The 20,911-nt window shown below is 32.5% G+C and overlaps 1 protein-coding gene across 1 annotated transcript; it reads right to left on the reverse strand.

Annotated features, from left to right (window-relative positions):
• Window positions 1-2,713: 2,713 nt before the first annotated feature.
• On the reverse strand, window positions 2,714-18,027 carry LOC143613729 (transcription factor bHLH129-like). Its single transcript, XM_077087365.1, has 6 exons — window positions 17,638-18,027; window positions 4,335-4,495; window positions 4,129-4,254; window positions 3,724-3,789; window positions 3,147-3,215; window positions 2,714-2,850 (listed from the first exon to the last, which is right to left on the reverse strand). Exons 1-6 carry the CDS (start codon window positions 18,023-18,025, stop codon window positions 2,800-2,802), a joined length of 861 nt encoding a protein of 286 aa, XP_076943480.1. The 5' UTR covers window positions 18,026-18,027; the 3' UTR covers window positions 2,714-2,799.
• Between the last annotated feature and the right edge of the window lie 2,884 nt (window positions 18,028-20,911).

Consider the following 20,911-nt stretch of genomic DNA (forward strand, 5'->3'; position numbering starts at 1 on the left):
CCTGGATAATCTGTGACTGCCTACCGGAACTTCAGCTAGGAGACAGATTATCCCCGGGATATTGGAAATCATATCCTTCATTTTCTGCAATTCCTTGGCTATCTCGGGAGATATCCCCTTATCCTGCACAGATCCACGGTTAGCGAGATCGTGGTGAGGTCTCTGGTATCCTGAGACTTGACGGCTAGTTCCTCCATTGAGGGTATTCTCAGGATAAAGTGACGTCTGCATAGGGATGTCATCTCCAACATGTACTTCAGAGGACACCATTGGAGATCTTGACGTGAATATGCCGGTTGGCGTGGTTGAACGAGGCTGCATGTTGATGTAGTCCGGCTTCGTCGGTCTGGGTAACTCCGAGGATACCGGAGGACAGATTCCCCAATATCCTGATTGCTGCTAAGACGGGATCCATGTTGGTTGTGTCCCCAAGGATCCGGGATTCTGAAGGATAGATGATCCTGGAGAATCATAATCAAGAACCCTAGGCATGATTGGAGTATTAACCTGCCCTGGTTTCTTTTTGATCCCTTCAATTTCCTTGAATAACTTTGAGTTAGTCTTTTCTTGCTGCTCCATGTGTGTTTTGACCTGTTTCATCAAGCAAAAATGTCATTGTTAGATATAACCGGATCTACCCGTGTAGAGGTTCCCGGGTACGGTGGAAGTTCTCCTCTGGGTTGAGTGTTCTTCTTCGGGACTGGTGGAGGACCAGAGTTAACACTTGAAGCAGCGGTGACCACCGGAGCAAAAATGGAGCTGGTTTTTGGTTGTGAAGACATGATGAAAGGATGAAGGTGATGGAGAATGAAATAAACTGTTTTGAAAGATTGAAACACCGATTGCCCCACGGTGGGCGCCAAATTGTTTTGGGTAAAAATCAACAAGTGTAATTTCGTAACCAAATTAGTAAGTGAGGTGTGGTGCTTGATTGAAATGAACGTAGAAGTGAAGTAACATAAGGATTTGTTGCGAGGAAAAAACCCGTTATCCTGAGGATAACAAGAAAAAAACCCCGGGCGGTGAAAACTATCACCACCAGTTTATTAATAATCGAAAAAGGTTACAAGTGTATTGAGCTTTCTTCTTTAGATCGTGTTTACAGAGTAATGCTATAGCCAGAGTGTAAATTGTGTGTCCTATATGATCTAAATAGCTCCTATTTATAGTTACAAGAAGGATCAATAGATAATAACCAGCAATAAAGAGTATTAATTGTCCTGGTTATGATCTTGGAGCGGTTATGGCTTGCACATCATTGTTATAAACGAGTTGTAACTCCCTCCAACGTATATAATCTTTAATGTTTTATTAATTGTTGATTGTTTCTTGTCGTTTGGAGGATACCGCATCCTGAAGTTATCCTGAATATACCGCATTTCAGGATACCAAAATCCCATGTATAACAGTTGCTTAGTGTTCCGAATCTTTAGGAGATCAAGTGAAGTTGTATGACCTGATAAACATCAAAGAAAGGCGGTTGAACTGTTAGTATAACGATATATTAAAGATACCTGTTGCTTGGTATGATACTGTATTCTGAAGTTATCCTGAACATATCCTTTGCTTAGGATACTGAAAATCCGAGCCCTAACACCTACCAGGATCCTAGGGTTTTCCTCGCTATATTGCTGTGTCACCCTTTACATTTGCTGCATTTACTTAGCTTGTTATTGAAAACACACCACCTCACTTTACTAAGTTATTCAATTATACTTCTACTTAGCTCTCGTTCTAAAAAATTCTCGAGTTAATAAATTGAGATAGAGGATAGTTTCCCCGTCCCGAGGTTTTTTCCGAAGATCCCTAATACACAACAAAAGCACTTCACAAGATTACGGCTGGAATGAACAACACTAAACCCTAGGCCGAAGATATGTTTATATGCTACATATCTTCGCCTGTTACATAATAGGCGAAGTTAGCATAACTTCGCTTAACCCATAAGTACGATTATATCCAACTCGTTAAAACATAAAACATGAACAAAACACATTGTTTATTACAGACAAGACTAACATAAAACCTATGGACTACTGACACACCAAAATGCACCAATAAAAATCCCATTTTCATTTTATCTGAGATTGCTACAACGACGGCAAGGTTGATGTTGAGCACATTAGCGGGGAAGAGAAACGGGCCGATATCCTCACTAAAGCACTGCAGGAATCAAGTTCAAAGAGATGCGCGAGTTACTTAGAGTTGAAGACCTCCCGAAATCCGACTCGGAAATTAGGAGGTGAATGTTGGTAATTAAGTAACCGAGACGGGCCTATTAAGTAACTCATTAAGTTGTATGGGGTTACGGGGCTTTAGGGTTTAATTAATATAACTTGTTGGCCAAGTTAGGTTAGCAATATAAATACATCAACCAAGTTCGGGTTATGTATTATGAAAATTATTGTAATCAGATTTTTTGAGTTAAATTTTCCTGATTATAATAAAAGTTAGATCATTTTATATTGTTTGTTAATTATCGATTATCAATCTTGATAAATTTCAGAGGCATGAGAATTGAATAAAAATTTCATATAATTACATCAGCTTTAAACCAAATCCTGTAATTACATCAATGGATATCTCGAACAAGAATACGATGTTGATTGAAAAAACAAAAAGAAAAAAACACAAAAGAAAAGGAAAAAAAAAACTAGAAAAACAAGTGCATCAAACTAAAGCATGAGATACTTTTGCTTACTTTCAATGTCTATATTGAGGCTCTTATGATTGTCAATTTCAACGTCTAAGATATTGTCAGCCTACAAGACTTTCCTTTCTTCAAGTATCAAGCAATTTTCAAGTTGGTTTGCATCCACAAGAGCAATTCTGAAGTTCCTTTTTAAGGCTCTACAAAGAAATCATGTCATTCAAAGTCATTTTGGTGAACTATTTTGCTTTGAAGAATGTTATATTTAGGGTGACGTTTATTAAAAAACACAAAATTATTATGATAAAAAAAAACCGTAACATATAACTTTCTTTAACAGGATGAATGAGAAATAATAAACATTATGCTCATACCAACTTCCTTAAGTGTTTATTTATTTATTTTTAATTATAAAAAAAATGTTTCATGTTACGTTCTCCATTTACTCCAATAACATAATTCGTTCATACGTATGTAGAGAAAGGCATTTACAAACCTGAACGTGAGTTTGAAGGCCTTTAATGTGTTGTACTGCCAGATCCAACATGTCTGAATAGCTTGTTTGCTAAAAAAACGAGTTTCATCAAGTTAATGTCATAGATACTTATAAAAATTGCCAATTTACACACTGAATGCGTCATAAATTGATATTTCTTTTTAATCTTTGTAACATACATTCACCTATGTGAATTTAAGTTCAAACTTAATTCTTTAACTGCGGAAGAGGATGCATAGCATAATTAAGCAGGCTGGCCAATTCAATAAGGAGCAAGACAATGACAACCAGTCAACCAGGAAGCACATTAGCACAATCCTTGCATCATCTTGCAGGCACTAAGGTTTCCTGCAGAGTGCAGACCATGGGCACAATATATTTGGACCTTTTGGAGATGATATATGGTCTTAGAATTGAAGCTATTTAATCTAATTGAATATGATAGCGGACTTTATCTTGTCAAAAACATGGATTACCTACTCATTTTTATATTATATTGTATGCAAGTAAATAAATTTTTAATTATAACGAAAAAGTAAAGAATAAAATAGAGAGAAGACAATAAGATTATAGTTACCTTATCCATATTTGGAACAAGATCTTGCAACTTCTTTAGTTTCCCACTTATTCTTGTTCTTCTTTCCTACATCAACAAAAAGAAAAACCATAACTAAGTGAATTAGTAGATGTCTGATAAATAAATAAGTATTCGGTATATAATTAGCAGTTTTTAAAATAATCTACATGCATGCATGCAGTGGCGAAGCTTGGACAAATACGCGGGGTATCTACTTGCGAATAGATTATCGATCTACTTTCAGATCCATCTGTCACAGTTATTTATATTGTATGATATGTAGTGTATGCTTTATATTTGTATAATATAGGATTATGTTATGAACTATTTGAGTATATTTTGAAATATTACTAGTTTACAAGATTTGATTATCTAATGTGACAAAGATATACAAACATGACTTACTCTTTCTGCAATGCTTCGTGGATGAGTCGCGCAGCCACGCTTGGCACGAATTTTACAAGGGACAGAATCCTGAGGAAGGTCCATCGTGGTTGCCTCTAGACCGGATTCCGATAATCCAAAATTAAACTGTACCGCATGTAATTAAAATAATTAGTAAACTGGTACATATATTGGTGAGTGTGTTAGAAGAACATTTAATTAGATACCTCGGACTCCATGATATTGAGGCCATTCATGTCAATACTATTCTTCGCTCTTTTGCTATGCGAAGAGGAAGACGAAAACACATTAGTTTCTTCAGGAATTTGAGAATAAGAGGTTGTTCCGGCGAAACTGATTTGGGAACTCAATCTCGAACTCCTTCCATCTAAATAAGGGCATTCATGAATGCATTTGGGCAATTAGAATATGAATACAAGTAGTTTATGAAAATCTATATACGATAAGCATACAGCATATGAATACAAGACAAAAAAAAAATAATTGTTGCAAACACTTATTTTCATAGACCAAAGGTTACTATCTTCCACTTCAAGCGCTAGATCCTTGTCAAGTTCATTGTTGCATGGTCCTTTCAATAGCTCAAGTTCAAGTTTCAAAATGTTTGGGTGGTTGCATCAGTAATTAGTGAAACCGAGCTGATACGATCCAGCCATCATCTTGACCCGACCCATGTTGCATAACCTTATTTCCATTTCCACGTTTATTTTATGCATATTATTAGGATAATTTGTTTTTCAATTATGCATGTTATCCATGTTCTCCATATACCACGTTCTCCATCATGATTTCCATTATGCATTTGTAAGCTTATTTAAAGGCCATCTCCTTTAATGAAAAGTAGAAGAGAATCCTAAATTACTTGTCTTACCTTAATTTGCATTCCTGTTATTTACTTGCTTATTTGGGACACCGCCGATCTCGAGTCCGGCTACTATCACGAGCCCACCCATTTATTCATCAATAAACAAAAATCGATCTCCCATGCAACACTAGTTTAAATTGGTGAATATGTTATAAGGAAATTGGATTATAGGCTTGAATTACAATCAAAGGTATAATATGTCAATGAAGGTTTGTGGAAAATCATTGCATGGTTAAAGAATTCACAGTGGATCAACAATAGAAACTTGAGTGACCTATCACCCACAATTATTAACAAAACAAAACAAATAAACAAAAAAGAAAAAAAAAAACAAAACCAGCATACCTAATAATAAGATCCTACTCATAGTAAAAGCTATTAATTGGTTTGGCATGAGAATCTTACTAATATATTAAAGCAAAATGATTTTCTTAAAATAAAATGATTCTCTCTATATGTCCTTATTCTAGCATATCTACATAGGATTAATCACATTTTCATATCAATAATTTCCACATATTCATAATTATTTTTAATTCACTAAATTAAAATAAGCATTCCAATTTAATTTAATTAATTCGACAATTAAATCTATTTATTCAAATTAATGCAATTAACTCCATGATTAAGTCTATTTATTACAATTAATAACCATCTTGTCAATGATTTAATTTACTCTTCAGGAAAGAAGAAGAGCCGGTGAATGGTGATCAAACCGAATGTTCTTAAAGTTTTATTTATTTATTTATTAAGAAATGACATGAAAAATGCTATAAAAATATAGATATCTCTGAAAATTATTTATAAAAAACACTCTAAAAGAAAAAAGAAAAAAACGTTCTTTAGAACAATTAGGAACATTTAAAAAAATTTAATAAAGCTGTTTACAAAGAGATTTTCTGAAACTTAATGTGATACATTTTAAAGCTGATATGTATTTGTAAACTTAGTTTTCAATTAATATTACAAAATCTTTTAATAATATGTGTTTTTTATTTTTTTTTTCAGATCTAATGGTTCATTTATGTTATATTATTTCTTATTCATTGCATTGTTTATTTATAAAGTATTTTCTTTTTATGTTGTATTATTTCTTGTAACATCTAAGAGTAAAAAACTTATGTTAAATATTTGTGTTAACTGAATGCGTAGTTTATATTTTATATTGTTTGTTGATATGTTTTCCATCCGTGCGTAACACGGGTTATTATCCTAATGTGAAATAAGGCCAAATGTTTCTTCTAACAGAGAGATTGCACCCTTTTGAGTCTCCGACCAAAAAATTTTTCGTTTTGTTTTGAAATAAAATGTATAAAAATACAAATAAGATAATTATTTAACGGTATGTTTAATTGCATATTTATTGACAATCACAAGAATCCACTCCATTGGATAAACAAACTCTTCTTCAACTATTACTATTTGACGCCACTAGACCAAAGACAATTGTAAAGAAAAAACAAACTAAAACAAAATACAAATAGTAGACCAAAACTACCGATGAACACAATGAACGATCTAACTCGCAATTACATAGTACCCCCGTCGAAACAATAATAGATACAACCGACATATTACCGATGGTGTGCCGCTAATTAGCTTATTGTTTGTGGCCAATTTGCGTCACCCCACGACCACTGAAAACACAAAAAATAAATCCAATATGAAATTTTATCAAAAAAATTTACAACAAATAATCCATTGTGAAGACGTATTCACCCAAAAAAGTTAAAATGGCTAGACTGAAATCTTATCTTTTTAATTCAAATGCGTCATTGATTTCTAACACATAATAGGCAAATATATCGAAAACCATAACTTTATGTGCAGGTGAAAGTCATTTTTGGGATAGTGTGAAATAAAACTTGGAAGAGCCCCTTTATTCAATTATTCAGTATGATTGTACGGCCAAACATATAAAATATAATGAATTAGTTCATTATCTATTCAAAACAATTCATTTCTTCATCCGATTGTAGAAGGCTCATAAATCATAATTAAGGACCGGCCTGAAAAGGATGAACTCTTAATTCGTTAGTCCTTGTACCACGTGTAGTAGGCGACAAAATGGGGATTTTTTAGATGACCACAATAATGTGGCATTGCTGACTAGAGTAGAATTAGAGAACAAAAATTTGTTTGATCGCTCATTTAGTTACGTTTTCTATATCATTTAATTAACCAAGCTTTTTAGGGTTTAAATGTAGACTGCTTAAAAGTACTCTTTTTATAAACGTCAAATAAAGAATATTTCTATAAAAAATTATTCAATACATATATACATACACATACGTACATTGATACATACATGTTGGTTAATATATATTTAAACAAATATACAATGGAAGTTGTGTACGTATATGTTTGTTTGAGTGGGGAGATGGTGGGGTAGAAGAGGAGGCATGTGTTTGGTCAGGTACGAAGGGTTATGCTGCTGATGAAGTGATGATGATTGATGCACTGAATCTTTGATCAACTTGCAAACTAAACAATTACAACTTGCAATGCAACTTGCAACTGCTACACTTTGTTTTTTATTATTTATTGATTAATATATATTTGATGTTTAGTGTTAGTACTAGACTACTTTTAATATATTATATTTATCATTCTTTAGTCACATACAAATTGCAATAATTTATGTTATTATATTATATTTATAATTCATTAGTATTTTAATACCGTTATATGTGATAACCCTAATTATAAGTAACTATTTTTGTTCATATAATTTGGTGTGAAGTTAAAATGGGTAAATCAGATTAAAATTATTTGTTTCCATTGAACATAATTATGTGGTTTATTGAAAAATATATTAAGCTTCAATAAAAAGCTAATGAAACAAGGTCAAACCTGTATTCCTTAAGAAAAATTTATTTAGGTAGGAGCCCCAAATTCATATAAATATGTGAGTACGTTTTATAAATTATATCATATAGTAATAAGTGATTGTGACTACAATAAAGAGAAAATGTTATTAGAGAAAGTTAAACTTGGGATCAAATTGTTCACACCATATAAGTTTTTAACATTTTCTGAAATTGATTGTGAGCAAAAAATAGAGAAAATAAGTAAAAAAACACAAACTGAATACAATATTAATCGGTATACCACAGGTTCGGTATCAGTATCAATAAAAATACACATCAGTTCAGAATGTTGATCAATCGTACGTTACCGGTATGGTAATGATACTTGGTATAAAGTGTTAATCCCTAGTTCACGATTTTTGAAAGAATTAAAAGGGGAAGACCTTTAAAAGAAAAGGAAAATATAAATAAAATAACGAAGTTACCAAATTACCCCTAACTTAACCGACAAAGTTAGACGGAGTTAGGAAAAAGTACTAAAATGACATGTTTTAGAAAAGTGAAGTAGCTGTTTTCAATAAATTCAAAATTGATACTAAAGTTGTGTAGTTGGAAAAACCACATGTACTAAAATGACACGTAACTCTCAAAATATAATTAAATAGATTATAGATGTAAATTAGAATTGATACTTAGAAAAACAAACCTAAAGTACTGTCAACTTTTGGTTTCGATTATTACTATTCATAAAAATAAATTAGTATAAATAGTTCATTATATTTTATTCACTTTGCCCTTTTATTTAATAGATGAGGTTAGAATATTTTCAATGGATTCTTCAAATTATGTTAATGGTTTCTTTATTTTTTTAGAGATGGTTAAAAGTGGCTGTGAGAGAAGGAGGAGAGAAAATCTTACTGTTTATGGTTAAATTTGAAAAAACGCACTGTTCATCTCTATAATTTTTAAATGTTTTTGAAAATGGTTGTGAGTACATGAGAGAGAAAAGGTAATGATAAAAGTATAAAAAATATTATTTAATTAAAGTTAGAGAGAAAAGATAGTGTTTTAGTGTAGTTATAGAGATGAAGATGAATAATGAATTGAGAATGCTCTTACATTCAAACTCTCAAATTTAAGCTTGAGTGATTGTTACATACCATAAGAATATTCGCATTCAATTTCCTATCATATATTCATATATCTATAATATATATAAACGAAAACCCTAAAATCCTACATGTCGCGATGTGGTCGCTCCCCCCTTTTATGGAAGCTACTAGATTGCTTGATTTTTAAATGAAGACATCTCATTGATTTAACCCAAATTCATGGGTACGGGTCTTACTAAAACCAGATAACTCTTAAATAGGTTATAACATCTCATTAAATTAAAAATTAATCTTTCAAATTATTTGATATGAAAATCCTATAAAATAGGGATATACTAAAATTTAATATCCATTTTAAAAAGAAAAAGATATTATTTATAATTGATAAACAATTTTATAGTAAAAAATATAAGCGGGTCATGGGTCACCAAATTCAGATAGCTTTTAAACGGGTTATAATATATCATTTATTTATGAAACCCTTTCATCATCAAACCCTAAGGGGGTGTTTGGTACAGAGAATGGAAATGGAGTGAAAATAGAAATGGAAATGGAATTGTAGAGAAAGAGAATTGGTATGGAGAACGAGAATCATTTCTCTTGTTTGGTACACGAGAAAATAAACAGAGAACTCTACCATACCCAACCCCACCTCCACCCAACCTGACACCACTCACCACCGCAGCCCCACCACCACCAGCACCACCACCACCAGCCCCACCACCACAGCCACACACCACCAGCACCACCACCACAGCCCTTTCTTCAACCACAGCCCACCACCACCGGCTGCCGCCACTAAACCCCCTTCTTCAACCACAGTACACAAGAAATTAAAAAGATTCAAATTTTTGGAACATAAGATATAGAAAAAGGAGGCTTAGATTTGTCATCACTGCCTCTTTGGAGATTTTGTGGTGGTGGTTGTGGTGGCGATGATGATGATAATCAGAAGCCACCTGCAACCACCGCCGATTTCCACCACCACTGTCACCCACCTGCGACCACAATCAACCGGTTACCATCTCTGTGTTTACCACTGCGAACGGCGGAGACGGGGTGGCGGTTGCAGACTTGGAGACGAGGTGGCGGTTGCAGACTTGGAGACGAGGTGGCGGTTGCAGACTTGGAGACGAGGTGGTGGCCGGAGACGAGGTGGCGGCCGGAGACGGGGTGGCGGCCGGAGACGGGGTGGTGACATGCTATGAGGAGGCTGCTGAGAAATGGATTTCTCTTTGTTTTAAAGAGAAATGGAATTCTCTAGTTTTAGAGAAATAGAAATGAAAAGTGGAAAACAAACAAAAGAAATATTTCTAATTCCATTTCTCCCCAATCAAATCCCTCTACCAAACACCCCCTAAGTATATTATTAATTATATTTAGTCGTCCATGTCTATGTATAACACTTTAATAATAAACATCATCAATCGTTATTTTCTATGAACATTATTTTATTTTATTAAGAAAAAAATCTTAAAGATTTAATTAAATAACAGAGGATTTATATATACTGGAAGCCAGGTCTCCGGAGAAACTCTCTGGAATCAACAAAATAATGTTTCGTGATACCAGACGTTAGAAGAATTAAGCTAATCTTTGTGTAATGTAATAATGTATCCCGTCTTAACTGTAATCAAAACTTTAAAGAAAGCAACCCCTTTATTCTCCATTAATTCTCACTCTCTTTGTCCATCCACTTTATACCCAGAAAGATTAACTTCAGATATTAACTTTCTTACAATAAAAAAAATTAAAATCCAAAAAATAAATATTAAAAAATGAAAAATGTAAAACAACCATTTTCTCAAGCCATCAGATTGCTTAATTTGTAAATGAAGGTTTCTCACGCATTTGACCCGAATTCACGGCCAAAGGTCTCACCAAACTCTGATAACTCTTAAACGGGTTATAACATCTCATTATATTAAAAATTAATCTCATAAAATATTTGATATGAAAATCCTATAAAATAGGGATATACTAAAAATTAATATCCTATTTTATTTAAAAATATATATTATTTATAATTAATAAACAATTTTATAATAAAGAAAATAAATGGGTAATGGGTATCACCAAACCCAGATAGCTTTTAAACCAAATTATAAAATATCATTAATTTGTGAAACCATTTTATCATCAAACCTCAAGTATATTAATTATTAACTTTCTTACAATAATAAAATTAACATCCAAATATACATATATAAATATTAAAAATGAATAATGTAAAACAACCCCCGTAATACGGGAGATAAAATCTAGTATATCATATAAATACATTAAAAATTACTATATTTTCTCTCTCATGTTCAATTAAATAATACTTCTTATATATTTATCATTATCTTTTCTCTCACTCTTTCACTCACAATCACTTTTAGAAAATATTAAAACATTATACGGTATGAAGTATGAACAGTGAAACCTCAAATTTAACTTTCCCATATAACATTTTCTCTTTTTTCTACTCACAACTATTCATAACCATACCATATAATTTACAAAATCCCCTTATACATATATAGAGAATAGGCTGAGAATGCTTTGAATTGAAGTGAAGTTCATTATTATTTATGCACTTTTCCCTTTTATTTAATACTAGCTTTAGAACCCTTGTATCATACGAGATTTATCAAATAATGAAAATAAATAATGTCTATTTCAATTGTAATTTTCAAAATACTTATGAATTAATTTAATGTACAAAGTAAAACTTTGTGAATTATATTTTTTTTTCAGTTCACGACTTATAAAATGTATATTTTCATGTTTCACTATGTGTACTACACATGAAATAAAATATGAACTTAATGTAATTTCTTGTGTAAAAATTTTTAAAAGATGATTATTAATGCATATATAGACAGTAATTTAGAATATAATGTCATTAAACAATATAAATGTAAACCTAAATATATATTTTCTACAATGTTAAAAAATAACCACCAACTTAATAATTGATTCTATTTAGCATGAACTTTTTTTGAAAGGTGATTATTTGACACTTACACATCTTTAAATAATGAAAAGTTAAGTGTCAATTTTTATACTGAGTTTTGATCAATTACGCAACTTTAGTACCCTTTTAAAGAGTAAAGTGCTATTTTCGTTCTTGCGGTTTGGCAAATAATGCGAATTTAGTCCAAAAAGTTTATTTTTTGCATATGGACCCTCCACGTTTCTCAATTCTTACCAATTACATTCAAATCACTAACCTCGTTAAATTTAATCGTCAAGTCAGGGGTAGACATGTTTTTTCACTATTTCTTTATTATATCTTGAGGTTTGGTCATATTTGCGAATTTCATCCAAAAATATTTTTTTCCCAAGTAGACCCTCGATTTTTTCCAACCGTTGCCTTTTACATGTATGTTTACATTATTATTATTATTATTATTATTATTATTATTATTATTATTATTATTATTATTATGTGTTTGTTCGATGACATATGTAACACTTCACGATTTTTATATTTGAATCCAATATAGTATGCGTAATAGTAATAACAGTGTAAACAAATATGTAAAAGGACAGTAACACCCTTGAGTTAACGTTGAATTTAGACCAAGTTAACAAATTGGACGAAATTGGCAACAGTTGGGAAACATCGAGGGTCTATTTGCGAAAAAAATATTTTTGGACGAAATTCGCAAATGTGACCAAACTTCAGGGACAATTTTGGTACTGTACTCATGTAATAAAGAAAGGGTGAAAAGACATGTCTAACCCTGAGTTAACGATTCAATTTAACAGAGTTAATGATTTAGATGTAATTGGTAAGAATTAGGAAACGTGGAGGATCTATATACAAAAAATAAACTTTTTGGACCAAATTCGCATTATTTGCCAAACCACAAGAACGAAAATGACACTTTACTCCTTTTTAAATGTTTTGCAAATCAACATCTGATGTTTTCAAAATCATGCTATTTTTCACTTTTTTTAAACAACAATAAATGAACCGAACCACTTTTTTTTAACAAAGTAGTTCGGTTCGTTAATTTTTATTGTTAAAAAAAGTGGTTCGGTTTGTTTATTTTTGCTAAAAAAGTGGCTCGGTTCATGTATTTTTGTTAAAAAAAAAGTGGTTCAGTTTGTTTGTTTTTTTAAAAGTAGTTCGGTTAATTCATTTTTGTTAAAAAATGTGGTTCGGTTCATTTATTTTAGTTAAAAAACTAGTTCGATTTGTTTATTTTTGTTAAAAAAAAACGGGTTCAGATCGTTTACTTTTCTTGAATAAAGTACTTTGGTTCATTCATTTTTGTTAAAAAAAAAGTAGTTCGGTTCGTTTAGTTTTGTTAAAAAGGTAGTCCGGCTTATTTGTTATTGACCACAGGGTTAAGTAAATGAGAAATATAAATATTACTATTTTATGCACGACTTAATGAAAAATGCAAACGGGGTTAATTAAAAATACTAAAATAGCATGATTTTGAAAAGTTCAAGTGTTGATTTGAAAGAAATTTTAAAAAAGTTACTAAGGTTGTGTAGTTAATCAAACGTCAAGTATGAAAATGATACTTAACTCAATAACTGATAAAATCCACACTATGTTACAACCCAATTGATAAAATAGTTTTGACACATTATCCATGGTTAGCTAGAATGAATGAGATGATTAGAAATTAAAAGTAAGGTAGAGACATGACACCTAAGATTCAACATTTTTTTTATTAATGTGAATGAATGAGATGTTTTTCTTTTTGTTTTTATTATTTTGTTTATGATTCTGATTCTTTTGTTGTCATTGTTAAGTTTTTTCTTGTTATTATAAAACATCGCTTATGTAGATTGCTATCGTAAATGATATTGTTTCCTACGTTTTCATTTTTTATAGATTGGTATTGTTTCTTATACTATCATGTTAAGATTATTTTCTACATAAACTATCCCCTAAAAGCGCTAGCTATATGTTTAAAAAAAGTCATTTAACATCAAAAGAAGACTATAATGTAAGTTCCTTACATAATGTTTATTTAAAGCTAATAGCATTTCAAACAATTTGTGATTATTGAGAGAAATTAATGTACATAATAATATTTATTTAAGAGTTAATTGCAAATGTGGTTTTTTGTTGGAACCTCAAACGCAAGTTTCAATCCCGCAGTATCTTTTTTGCAAATATGGGCCCATTGGTAAGCATTTTTTTTGGAATCAGGCCTAGCCGCAAGTTTCATCTCTTCATCGCCAACACCTAGCTTTTCTCAGGTATGAATCGGGTCTCAATTTTGAGTTATGAAATGTGAAATTGTAGCTGCGATTACTTCGTGCATGTTTCTTGTAGATGCCATGTTGCTCGATTTGTCATGGAGCCACCTAAGCGTTGATTTGGTGGTTTTGGTGTGCACCTGGCCGAACAGGATCTACATCATCAACTTCAATGCAGGTGGACAAGATTTGTTGGAGTAGTTGTTTAGGTTTGTTTTGTTAAATTAGTACTTATAATCTATAGTAATCAGGGGTTTTGATAACCAAGGATCTGGTATTTTGGTACTACTGTAATTACTTGGTGTTCTTTTATATTAGTATAACCACTAATGTGTAATTTGTATTAACTTATGTTAAATGATAACCTACTACGGATAACTTGTGTTAACTTAATCTGTATGTATGTCTGCCTGTGTTTTAAAGTGCAATGTGTGTTTATGCTTATGTCTTTGTCTATTGGGCATGTAATATGTATACATACACATATATAACTGTGTATATATGTATGTAATATGTATGTTGGAATAATTGTTGGGCATAATTGTCTATTCACTTGTGATTGTGTATATATGTATGTAAAATGTATGTTGACATCTATGTGTATGCATTTGTATATGTTGGCATTTGTGTGTGTGTATTTGCATATGTGTATGCATATATGTATATATGCATGTATGTATCTGTGTATATATATGTGTATGAATAGATATATACATATATGCATCTATGTATGCATATATGCATGTATGTATCTGTGTATATGTATATATGCATGTATGTTTCTGTTGTAATATATGTATCTGTGTGTATATGTATGTAAAGTCATAGTTGATCTTAGAAAGTCAAAATGTGTGTAATGTGTATTGTATGAATTTAAATGTATATACATGTATGTGTGCACTATGTGTTTCAATTAGTTAAGGTTGTGTAAAGTCAAAGTTTGACTTAGGAAAGTAAAACAATGAAAATCTTTGATTTCATGTCAATTTGGTTAATTTTATACAAATAATTAGTTTGGATAGTAAATGTTATGATTACTTATGTTTAGTAGATTGTAATAAGTAGCTTACATTAACGGTCAACGGGTCAAAGATAGTCAACCCTAAAAAGTCAACATTTGATTGGTTAAAACAGTTGGAGGAAATATATGTTAACAGACATAGAGTCCAAATTGTAGGTATTTAAAACCACAAGGTTGCAATTTGCAAGGGCAGAACGGTCTTTTTACAGAAAACCAAACTTTGGGTTTACGGCGAGGTCCCAATTGAAAAATTATGTTCACCATAGGGCCCATATTTGCAAAAGGCACCATGTGGTTGAAACCTACGTTTGAGGTTCCATCACAAGAACCATATTTGCAATTAACTATTTATTCAATAAAACTTAAAATAATACTAGAAGTTATGTTTTTTTCAAAGAAAAAATAAATAAAATATATCAAACATATTTCATGACCAATTAAATATCAGCATGGACAAACATAGTTTAGCAAAATTTTCATTCTCACTTCAAACCCCATGTACTTCATAAGCACGTCGTGACTTAATGTTTAAGTATTATCTTCTAATTAATGTTCTAAGACAATTACAAGTAATAACATAAGTAAATAAATCATAGATAATATAAACATTGACTCAAAAATGTATTCAACAAAAAATCGAACGTCACGGTTACCATAAATATATATATTCGAAAAGCGAAACCACGGGCGTTGTTTAAAACCAATGGACAATATTTAAGTCCCACTTGCCCTTATATATATCGTATTATTGGTCCTTATTACCTAGATGTCCACTTGTTTCATTTGAATCTTCCTAACACTTGGCCCTCATAAGAAACAGAAAATAATATATTATATTTCAAAGTTTTAAACACATATTAACTTTAAAATATCAATATTCATTTTGCCAAGAAATTACACATAAATGATGTAATTGGTTATGATAATAAAATACAAATTTACCTTTTTTGAAAGAGGCGCACATTTAAAAAACCAGAAGGTCATGTCACCACTAAATTCATTTAATTGTTAACTTTTTAACACTTTTTTTAATATGAAATTAAACATAAACAAAAAAGATTGTTGGCAAAAAAAGGTCTCGTAAAAGATGAAAAGGTAATTCTATGTAACTTTTTACAAACTTAAAACTTGAATGATTACTATTCATTACATGAATTTGTCAAATTTCAACATTTTAGCACATTTGTAGGAGCTTATATGATGTTTTAGGTATATAATGACATAATTGTAAAATACGAAGATTGGTTTGATGTTATATATATTCTCGTATACAAGTGTGCACTTTGTTAGTATACGCTTGCATATGGCGTGGTTACTCTATGTCCACGTATATGTTGTTGTATGGTACGGTATGCATTTGTATACGGCAGGCAACTTGATGGTATATGCTTGTATACATCCTTTTAAAAATGTTATACGTCCGTATATCATGTATATAACTGATAGATTAATTTGGTAGCTAGATGATCGTGCATCGGACATCTAGAAGAAAAGGTAAAGCGATATTTCTAACTTTCTATAGAATGGCCCTTTCCTTTTGTGTTTCTGTAATTATCTCACCCAATTCAAGGCATTAAATCATGTCACGCTAGTAGTTTCAACTGTATATATATAATTTGGTCGTGTGTTTGATCAGTTGTCAATTCAATTTAGTGGAGAACGTTAAAATTCAACCATTATAGAGATTCTTCATGATTTAGTTCTTAAATTAAATTATAGTGATCTCTCAATCATAAGCTGTTTGAATCAATGTACGTGCAGATTTCCAATTCATTGCATGAATAAACAAGAATACGAGGATCATATCCTTTATCTTTAAAACTCTTGGTCTCTTATGATCGACCAATGCTAATCATGCATATATATATGATGTACTGCTCTTATATTAGGGTTTTAGGAAATTTCAATCTTCACCGAAGATATGCATTGAATTATTATTATTACGTACATTTTTAAAAGTTTTATTGTAGGTAAAATTTGCTTTAATGTTAGGCCTATAATTGGCTTTAATGTTTTCAAAATAAATACCCGGAAACTTTGTGGACTAATTTATATATTTGAATATATATAATATATCATAATAGACAAGAACTAGGGTTTACATGATGAACATATAAACCTAAAAATTCTTTGTTCATAAAACATTTCAGTTGGAAACTCCTTTGGAAATTGTGGTAATTTGCATATTAAAATTAAGGTGATGAACAGTGTTGGGGATCGAAGAATGCAAGTTGCAAGCACTTATGAATATAATATTAATTGGTAGGGTTTATCTACAAATATCGATCATATATAAATATATATAGACTTTATGTATCTACGCTGTGTAAATATAACGATCCAGCAGGGACTAACACATATATATGTATGAGTGTCAAACTAATAACAGACTGTCCGAAATTTGTTTCAGGGTTCGAACTCAGGTATTCACGATTAACAGACCTAATGGCTTACAACAGAGTCAAAAAAGAAGAAGAGAAGACGTACCGGCGGGAGTAGAAGAAACGAGAGCGTTGAGAAAACCGGCGGGGGAGCTGCCGTGGCGGAATAAAGGAGACGGTGACTGGTTCGTAGTTTTCATTCCATGAAAAGCGGTTGCGAACTCGTTTAACCGAAATGACGTCGTCGTTTGTGGCCGCTCCACCGAGGTGTCGAAGAAGCGAGTAGTAGGCGTTCCGTTAACCATATGTTGTTGTTGACCGCCAGCTTCTTCATTGATGACGGAGTCAACTGCGGTGTTTAGGAAAGCAACTGGTGCCGAGCGGTAGCGAGCGAGCCCGATACCGCCGCCGACGTGGCTGTTTCCATTATTATTGTTAGTGTGATGATCTCTTGGAGGCTGGGGTGAAGAAGAGGAATCGGAGGTTGGATACATAGCAGTCAAGGTGTTGTCTTTTTAGAGAGAGAGAGAGATGAAGGCGAGGCTACAATAGATGGATGCGTTTGGATAAATATAAGAGGTGAAATGTCCCACTTGCTCAAAGTCTGCGGTCTTTTTCAGACAACTTCATTATAATATGCTTCACTTGATCTTAGTTTTTTAACAGGAGTACAACCATAACATTTAAATAAATCAAATTGTCTGTTTTCTTAATTTCTCTTTCATCTTATCAAAGGTTACGATTTTTTTTTACTAATTTCATACAAATCTAATTAGGTTTTCGGTTGTTATATATGACTCATTTCATAAATTGGTTGTATTTCGAATAATCTGTTAAGCAAGCATGCGGATTTACACAGGGCCAGCCTTTTAGTTTAACAAACTCAAGCTAAGATTTTGGACCTTCAAAAATTTTGGGCCCTACTTTCTTAAAAAAGATTATACACCACATATATAAATATTAAGTTAATTACATTTTCAATCGGTTCTGGTATGGTATAGTGGTAAAACTTAACCCTTGTTTTATGGCTAACCTGAGATCGAACCTCCCTTCCTCTCTACAATTTTAGCCTTTTCTTTATGAATCTTAATGCTAAGACCTATTTTATAACGTAGTCTTTTGTATTATCTAGTTCATTCACGTTGTATTTTGCTAGTTTTCGGCTTATGTTGTAATAATGTTTGAACTTGGTTTTTAAACAGATTTGCTCCTTTTTCAAGACTGTTTGGTTTGATATTCTGATTGTTAAGATGACTCACGATTCTGAGTTGTTAAAGAACTATTTAATACTTGAAAATGATGTCGGAACCACAACAAAACCTCCTAAGCTATTGACATATGAAAGTAATTTTGAGGAATTCAAATGGAGATTTAAGAACTATGTGAGGATGACTGACTTTGACCTACTTAGATCCATTGAGAATGGACCTCACAAGCCTACCACATATACTGCGGACGGACTAGTTGGTGTTCCCATAGAGAGCTACTCTGAAATTGACAAAATAAAAATTGATACTTGATGATGAAAAGGCCTATGGTGTTCTCAGGGTGTGCTTGCCAACTGATATTGCTCAACATAAGAGAGTGCACAACCGCCAAAGGGCTTTGGGAGGCTTTGGTTGAGAAATTTGAGGGTAATCTGGACATGAGAAACAGCCGGAAGGAAATGTTAAGGGGAGAATTCAACATGCTTAATCATGTTAAAGAAAAATCAGTTGGAAACCTCATCAGCAGATTTGAGAAGTTGATCATCAAAATGAGAAGTGCTGAAATTAATTACGACATGTCAGAAATTAACAAGATTTTGAACTCATACCACACATGGAATAGTAGTGTTACCACCATTATGAGAGCAACTAATCTGAACACTACTATTTTGTCTGACTTGACTTCCATCATCAAGTCATTTGAGTGGATAACAAGCACAGAGTAAACAGCCATGTCAGTTCTCTCAACCATATTGGGGTCTCTACGGGTTCAGGAATCATCACAGCCTTTCTTAGTTAATCCCGTCGGACTGTTTATACAGTGAAATGGGTGAAAGTGTATACTGCTCAGCCTGATCAGAACATTGCCTTCAAATCATCTATGAGTCGGTCAGAATTGGCAAAAACCAACTCCTTTCAAGATGTTGTCAATAAAGCTGTTGAGCAAGCTCTTAAAGCTCATGGGATCAACAAACCGTCAAGCAACAAGACAAGTATTTCTAGCCAACCCACCGCTCAAGTTGATGATTCTCACATTGCTTTATTCAGCGCCTTTATGTCTAGCCATGAGCAGCTGCTACAAGGAAATCTGCTACCTCCATCTTTTCAACAAAGAGATATTCCATAAATTAACGAGAAAGGTCTTGAAAAGATGGGCATCAAGTACCGCATAGCCATGACAATACATAGGGCCATAAATTTTATGAAGAAATATGGCAAGAACAGCTTCAAGGATTATGATAGCAAGCACATTGGATTCGACAAAGACAAGCTCCACTGTTACAATTGTAACGATATGGGGCACGTTGCTTGAGAATGTACGAATCCAAGACAGCCTGATGGAGACGTGAAGATTGTTGATGTGTCAGATGGTGATGTGGGAAAGAGGAATGACAAAAGACCAACTAATAAATGCAGTTCATCGGATAAAGGGGCTTCAAGGATCGGTCATGGGAACTCTGATAATGGAAGCTCAAACTCAAGGGCCCTTGTCACATAGTCTTCTAAAACTGGCGAGCCAGATTGGGAGGGTCAATTTGGTGAGTTGATAAACCCATTGTTTTTTCTGGAATGGAATTCGCAGATGGGAATCAAGCTTCATTGAGCTCTGCATCAGGAAGCAGACAAGACACTCCTTACACTTCTGAGGTACACACATATTTATGCTCTCAAAAGTTCATTGACAAAGTAGAGAGCTAGAGAAATCATAATGCCGCTTTAATTAGAGAAAACATTGGCATTAAATATCTTAATGATGAGTACAAAAAGGCTGAAAAGATATATTATACTAGAATGATGACATGGCAAACTTGAATCTAAAGTTGTTTAATTCTAATTTGCTAGTTTAGCCTCATAAAAACGAATAACTGATTTAAATACAAATATTAAAAAACTAGAATTAGATCTTTCCCAAAGAAAAATAACTGAGCTTGAAATGGCCTCCGATAAGTTGAATGGCATCACTGGATCACAGATGGGGATGAAACAAAAGACGGGCTGGGATTTGAACATGCAGCAATCCCTCCACCATTTAATGATAACTATATGTGCTTGCCCCACTTTAGTTGTCACACCCCAACCTAAGGCAGAAATCCTGGGGCGTGATCCGATTGCTCACAGCTCGAAGATACTAACATGAATATAAATGACAATATCTATTTAATTATTTTATTT

This window comes from Bidens hawaiensis, unplaced genomic scaffold (assembly GCF_021521415.1).
Source record: "Bidens hawaiensis isolate Kalapana, Puna unplaced genomic scaffold, B.hawaiensis_p1.1 tig00038088_1, whole genome shotgun sequence".
Taxonomy (NCBI): domain Eukaryota; kingdom Viridiplantae; phylum Streptophyta; class Magnoliopsida; order Asterales; family Asteraceae; genus Bidens; species Bidens hawaiensis.

What these genes read in the sequence shown, in the direction of transcription:
- LOC143613729 (XM_077087365.1), bottom strand. Translation starts at nt 18,025, where the DNA reads ATGTATCCAACCTCCGATTCCTCTTCTTCACCCCAGCCTCCAAGAGAT. An exon ending in CGTTTCTTCTACTCCCGCCG is followed by an intron (nt 4,496 to 17,637) that starts GTACGTCTTCTC and finishes GCCCTTATTTAG; the next exon opens with ATGGAAGGAGTTCGAGATTG. An exon ending in GCCTTCAAACTCACGTTCAG is followed by an intron (nt 2,851 to 3,146) that starts GTTTGTAAATGC and finishes ATTTCTTTGTAG; the next exon opens with AGCCTTAAAAAGGAACTTCA.